Genomic DNA, 7,500 nt, shown 5'->3' with positions numbered 1-7,500 from the left:
TGGTAATAATATTAGCAAGGGTTTTCTTAAAACTTAATTCAAACTTCACCAAGACATGTAAACCATGTGTTTGGTACTGAAAATTTGTTGTTATACTGTTTTTTGCCGTTTTATCAAATAAATGCATTTTCTCATGCGGCACAAAAAGTGACATCATGTTCTACTTATATAAAGACAAAACGGTGTTCCACACAGTACTCGACAAGTATTTGGGGATTTTCGAGGCCAATGCAGTACATTTCGATACTACTTGAATGGTTATGGATAAAATTTCATACTGTGAAGTAACTGACTATGAATTTTTCCCCTGGAAAAGAGAAATTCCTTCATTTTGAACAGTACTCCCTTCTATTGCGGGAACTTAAAGATTAGTTGAGTAATGAAGTTTTCATTTATATTCGTTCGATGGAGTACTGTGGTAAATGGTCTTAAAACCGAACTTTACAGTCTGCAATCCTATGAAAAAGAAAGTTAGGATTACAATGGTTATTACTAAGCGCTTATTTGAACCCAAAGATGAGCAAAATAGCAACATTTTTGTCGGAATATATGGAGTACTGTTGCGGATAACTGTGCTATTACAGTAACTATGCCTGTAACCTGATCCTCCTACACACAACTTTCAATTCTTGTTTGCCAAGATAAATGTCAGTGGCATTTAAAGCATGGACCACAACGAATAAGCTGCAGTATTGCTCGTCCAGACGATTGCAAACACTTAGCTACCTTGCCCGCTTCTCACGTTTAAGTGCCATGTGATAGTGGAATATGTTAGCGGACGTACTATCAGTAGTGTGACGTGCATTTCACGGCAAACTACCCATTGCATGCTTAACTATAGCGTTCGCTCTTTCAGCAAATGCTTCCTAGCTTTCCTAGCAAAATCTAACACGTATTTATGACAAATTTTGCATATCTAACAACAGCAAATGGAGAAATGGTACGGCCCACTAAGAACTAATTTTATTCATTTCGTAAACATTCCACGTTATCATTTGCGAGATTACCGAAAAGAAATATATAGATCGCGATCAACCTTATTTGAGCCTGATTTCAGCAATAACTTGAACAAAACATATCAAAATCCGAATATGTTGCCACTTCTTTGAGTTTTTTGGTTAAAGGAATGAAACCACGTTTAGAAAATTGCGTGTATAGCACTTCGACCTTTTTCAGACAATCCTGGTCAAAAGTTGTTGGGAAGGTTCTGCGCATCACTTCACTTCACACCAAATTCGATTATTCTAACTATTGGCTGAACTATTTGGGAAATGCTCTTGTGGACCCTCCCCCATATTCAATGTTGGAAAAATAGACACCATTTTGTTTGGTGCAAAATCCAACATTGATAAGGGAGGGGGGGGGGGGGGGGCTATCTAAAAAGTGACGCTACCTTCCCAACACTTTTGTCCAGGATTGTAGATGCAGGTTAAGTGTCTTAGGGTCCAAGAGCGTTGATACATCTCCTGTCGCTGGTGCATCCTAGTAGCAAAGACATGGTTCACTGAAGCGGCCCCATTGATAATAAAAATCGTCTGGCATTAGACAAATTGAAGTCTATAAGTTTCACTCTCAGGACGGAAAGGGTTAAGGTACCATAGAACCAGTCAGGCATTCTCTCGCTGGTATAGCCACCATAGCACAATTATTAATGATTACAATTATTAATGATTATGCTCCTTAAACCCTGAACTTGAGGAATCATGATAAATGTTCAAAGTTTATTTTAAAATACATTAATAAAATAAGAAAGAAATTCACTTGCCCGCAAATAGCAAAGGCTAATCTGGACGGGTGTTGTTTACATTTCTACTATGGAATAAAATATACTGAAGTCCGAAAAAAAAAATTAATTAAGGCTACATTAAATGGCATCAATTAACAGGAACGTGCTAGAAAAAAATAACTTGAAACATTGTGATTGTTTATGTTATAGTGTTTAATTATATCTTAACATTGATGTCTAGTTAATGAGAATTGAATGTGTGAAATGAGAAAACTGTAGATCGCAAATAGTACATTTTGTACTGTATGTTGATCACTTGTAATTTGAATATACCTGCTATGTAATTTTTGCAAGTAAGGAGATTACTTTGTCAAAATTAATGTTTATTCAGGTTGTTAGTAAAACGCGTAACGGCGTAACGAGAAGCCGCGTAACTGGGATTTTTTTTCCTTTTTTTTGTTGTTGTTTTTTTTTTTGGTTTGAACAACCTCCAAAATCCTGAATTCAAGATTTTGGAAGCCAACATTCATAAAAGCTAACCATAGGCCTAAGGTTAGCTTTTATGCATGTTTAAAATACTTTTTGTATTTCTGTATTTCTGAATTCAGGATTTAGACCTTACAAAATCTTGAATTCAGGATTTTGAAGGTTGTTCAAACAAAACAAACAAAAAAAAAAAAAAAACAAAAAAAACAAAAACAAAAAAAGGAAAAACAAATTCCATTATGGGGTTTCTCGTTACGCCGTTACGCGTTTTACTAACAACCGTTTATTCAGGCTTGTTTCACAAAGCGATTTGTATTTACTTGGAATTCAGTGGTCCTTTACACTTCTTATTACTAATTTGCAGGTTACTTACCAACAATTTGCTATAATTACAAGATCCCATGCATTAAAACTGAGAATGCTTCCTTCACTGGCAGCCTTTTTTTTATAAAGGAAACTTATAAATTCATGTTGACCATCATTAATTTATTTCCTTTCTTTTTGCAGATAAACCTGAAAATGTTTTCCTAAACACTTCAAGCCTCAAAATTTGCGCAGCCCAAATAGTGATGTTAACATGTTCTGCTGGCGATTCTAATCCAGCTGTAGAGAATTTTTCTCTTTACAAAAATGGTCTCATGCTCATTAAAACAGGAAAAGTAGGAGTATTTAACCAAATGCTATATAAACAAGGGCAACATAGTTACAGCTGTGTGGCCAGCAATTCTGTAGGAAATGCTTCAAGCAGCAATACCATTGTAGAAGTTGAAGGTGAGGTTTGCAGCTTACCATTCTTGGTTAATTTTTCAATTTTCATTGTTTTACTATCAACTTTACTCGATAAGTGTTTGTTATATTTTGCACCTTTTATCCCACAGAACACTATATTAGAGAGTGTACACAACTACATGTCATTTGCAGATCTACGTTTGACTTTCTGACTTTCTGACGAGATTTGGGTTTCTGTAAGGCCAGCATTTCACACAGTCATGGCCTTCCAAGGTAGATATTGAATTGTGATCAATGGAGAGTAACTTTGTTCCTTTTTCCTTTCAAGTCCCTGCATCAGTGACAGTCGAGAATCGTACCATTGTTGTCAGGGAGGGTGACAATGTGACACTGCGCTGCTTAGCCTTTGGCTTTCCACGCCCAAATATTTTCTGGTTCAATAATTCAAATTACATTGTGGAAGCAGGAAGCATATTGAATTTGACCAACATCAGCAGACACGACCGAAAATACAACTGCTCAGCAAGCAATGCATGTGGGAATGACAGCAGAGGAGTTGACATTGATGTGCAATGTGAGTCACTGTTCATTACGGAAACATTTTTCAAACCACATATGCATGTTGCAAAGTGTAAAAAACGTGTACACATTTTATTTAATCTTAACTAGATGAGGTTAAACCCATAATTAACTAATTTTTGGAGAACAATGCAAACCGTACTCTGATTTTTGTAGTACATTATAGAGTAGAGTGTATGTGCACGGCGGTCATGTTGGAGGACCAAAATAATTAAAGATATTTGCATAATAATAACATTTATTCCCCAAAGGAATATCATTCTTTTGTTTCGGTCCTCCAATATGACCGCCGTGCACATACTCTATACATTTTTTGGTTGTGTGTACACGTAAAAAATATAATTGGTGTATTTGAAAAGAAAGATTTATGACAAGTTAGGCAGCATAACATTAGCATGGCTACATGTCACCATCGTCAAATGTAGAAATTAACATATGTGGCAAGTATAATGCAAAATATTGAATATGGTATCAACGAAATTAAAGCATAGTGAGGGAATTCAAACAAAAAAGGACTGAGCAAAGTCATTTCAAGGGTGAGTTTGCTTTTGTCATTATATAACTTTCCCTTAAATATATTATAAAATCAAATTCTGATGAGGATTTTTAGTAGCAGCAAAAAAAAAAAATTAAATAAAACAGGGTGTGTTGTGTGCTAACGTGTTTGTTGCATGACATTATATGGTTTTGGTGGCTCTCTAAAATTCCCCTTGTTTTATGTTTCGCATTCTACTTGGGCATTGCTTCTTGTCACGTGTGGTAAAAGTGTTAAAAGGCTGATCAACTAACTTTGATGATTTCGTCTGTATAGTTTTTGTGTATGCGATATACATGTACGGGTTTTTTCGCATATGTCGGCTATGAAATGGTGTTTGTGATAAAGTTTCTTGGTTGAACCTGTTACCGGTTACACTCTGTAAAATGGCCTCCACCATTAAGCAGAACAGTTTGTCCGTCATTTCATGGGCTATGGCTGAAAGAAAAAGACCACACTGCTTCCCTATAGAGAAATCTTACAAAATGTACACAGAATCTTATGAACATAAAGTTAGAATGATTTTACAATATTGTTTAACAAAAATAGAAGAAGAAAGGAAAGTAAGTTTGATAATAATTATGTTGTTATGGTGTAGAGTTTGGGACACCTAAATAGTTAGTAAACTAATCGAGGAGGTGCCCCAAATTAATTACATCATGAGCAAAAGGAATAGAGTTAATTAATTTTTTTTTTTTTGTTAAAAAGTATGACTTCTTGTATTAACTTCTAACATTAAACTTGTTGAACATATTAACGTAAATTACTTAAGAATCAAATCAACGAAGTATGAATCTACAAAAACATCCAGTCACTTTCAAATAGATACATTATACACTGTAATTATATAATAAAAATAAGGTAATTAATTATCAGTAGCCTTGTTATACCTGTCAATCATAGAGTTCTTAATGTATTGACGAAAACTGGAAAAAGGAGTAATTTGCTTTACATCAAGAAGTAATGAATTCCAAAGTTTAGCACCAGAAAAACAAAGAGAACGAATACCATATTGAGTGATCTGGACTTGGTTTACGAAAAGGTTATCATTATTTCATAGACGTGTATAATATGGATGAACAGAGGATGTTGGCTTGAAGTAATCAGAAAAAAAAACAAGATGGAGTTAATTTATGAAACCACCGATAGACAAAAGAAAGGATTTCAATATGGATTCTTGAGGGACCCCGCAACTGATAGAAAGATGATTAGAGTCATGACCATTGGCAGACACAAGCTATTGTCTGTTAGACAAGTATGATTGAAACCAGTCGTAGGCCACACCTCTAATTCCATAATGGTGCAATTTTAACAAAAGAATAGAATGATTCAACGTATCAAAAGCCCTTTTTAAGTCAACAAAAATTCCACAGTCAAATTCATTGTTGTCAATGGAGTAGCGAATAGATTCAGTGATGCTTAAAAGTGCATGATTAGTTGAGCACTTCCGCCTGAAATCAAACTGAAGTGGGTAGAGAATGCTGACATCCAAGATAACTGTAAAGGCGCTTATACATAGATTTTCAAATATTTTGCTAAATAATTAATAGACAGTTATTTCAAGTAATATACAAGAATTTAAAGTGAGCAGCGTCTCTTGCTTAAATTCGTCTAATTTTCTCTCATATTGGTTGGCGAAAAATGGCAGCTCTGTGACTACTTCCTTTCACCTAGCCTTGGCATGGGCATTGTAATGGAGAATTGTTTTTGTTAGTGATGCTCTATGGTGATGAAAGGAACCTCAGAAGTTCATACGTTACGTTACAGTTCTAAACTCAAATGTCATTTTTAGTCACCATACTTCGTTTTCACTAAAAATTATAACGAGCTAATATGCAACTGTTGACATTGAACTGTAAAATGATGTAATGCAAAAAATGAAAAAGTAAAATAGTAATAAAAATAATAAAAAGTAAAATAAAAATAATGTACTGTCTGAGGGAACCCCGAGATCCCTTGATATATTTAACAAGGGATTAGAGACTGGATATGTCATAGACGATGCCATTCATTAACCTGGAGGAGCCAGTTTTTCGCACATTTTTATTTTATTTAATCTACTGTACTGGAGGAATAAAACGTCATCACGGATCAAAGCAATGAAAGGATGCCCAAATAAACGTTTTTTCATGTAAGATCCGCTGAAATTATGTAAAGAATAGATGCACGAGGCAATTGCTGTCTTCAGCTTGCCCTAGTTTAAAGAAGAAAAAGATTTCTGTCATTTAAAATTAATGCTCGCAAAAATTGGCTTGGCTGGGAGGACGATTCTTTGAAAAGAGACAACTTAGAATCCTTAAGTGTTAATTATTTAACGAAACTGAATGAAAGCAAGAGAACCGATGAAGCCAAATGGATGTAATACGTCATGCAGTGTTTAGAGGTTCCCCCAAAATTAGCACTCTGGCCAGCTTCTTGAATTGCCCTGGGTAAGCTCTGGCTTACCTCTTGGGCTTCATATGTGTAAATAACTAAATGCTGTCTCCCACCATTTGGGATTCAAGCCTGTTACTGATATTTATGCTCTTTTTCAACCTTACTGTTCTAAGATGACCCTCAAAAGTAAAAGGAATTGTCAATAGAATCTTGATATAGTGGAGTAGTGAAAGTAATAAGATGAGTGTGTGTTGTGGACAAGGGTTGTTGGCAAAGGTGATGATGATGATGATAATAAATAATGGTAATAGGACTGAGTGGCGAACACTTCAGGGAGTAATCGAGCGAGTAAACTCAAAATAGGCCTATTTGAAATTTAGGGCACGATTACTCCTTGAATTGTACGGCACAAAGTCCTATTATCAATTAGTCGTCACTGTCACAAAAACACGAGAATATGACGGTGATTACAGTTTTGTTGCTTCATGATCTGCTCAACTTTTGTTAGTCTTTTGATTGCTCTTGGAAATGACAAATGATTCAAGTAAAACTAGCGCGCGATTGTTGACGCATGAAACCGTCAAATTACAAGGTGTCCAATTACATACTGTACTATTAATGCTGAAACCAGGGCTGTTGATAACCAATCAGATTAAAGAACCTTGTGATAGTTAAGATGATGATAATGATAATAATAAAAATGATAATAATAATAATAATAATAATAATAATAATAATAATAATAATAATAATAATAATGATAATAATAATAATAATAATAATAATGATGATGATGATGATGATGATGATAATAATAATATTAATAATACGAATTCAGAATCGTATACTGGTCGGCAAAGCTGAAGAGGACATATAGAGCTGAATGTGCTACCCCGCCACTTCAGCAGTCCCACTAATTAATTTACGTTCTAAGAACGAAATGATTTATGAATGAATCATATACTGAACTACGGTTATGAAATCAAGTAAAGCTATGGTCCTCGCAGTTATTGACGCAATTTTAACAATTGCGTAGAGAAGCCTGAAAAATTCACAACTTCACCGGGTT

At 34.8% G+C, this 7,500-nt stretch overlaps 1 protein-coding gene across 1 annotated transcript in view; it reads left to right on the top strand.

Moving 5' to 3' along the window:
• LOC137983202 (hemicentin-1-like) overlaps positions 1-7,500 on the top strand; it is a 55,839-nt gene that overhangs the window by 39,726 nt on the left and 8,613 nt on the right. The window contains exons 9-10 of the mRNA XM_068830389.1: positions 2,720-2,983; positions 3,270-3,515. Of these exons, the coding sequence (XP_068686490.1) occupies positions 2,720-2,983; positions 3,270-3,515 (510 nt within the window). The remainder of the gene's footprint in view (positions 1-2,719; positions 2,984-3,269; positions 3,516-7,500) is intronic.

The sequence above is a fragment of the Montipora foliosa genome, chromosome 13 (genome assembly GCF_036669935.1).
Source record: "Montipora foliosa isolate CH-2021 chromosome 13, ASM3666993v2, whole genome shotgun sequence".
In the NCBI taxonomy this organism is placed as follows: domain Eukaryota; kingdom Metazoa; phylum Cnidaria; class Anthozoa; order Scleractinia; family Acroporidae; genus Montipora; species Montipora foliosa.
The sequence above is the reverse complement of the archived record's forward strand: the minus strand, read 5'-3'. Positions and strand labels throughout refer to the sequence as shown.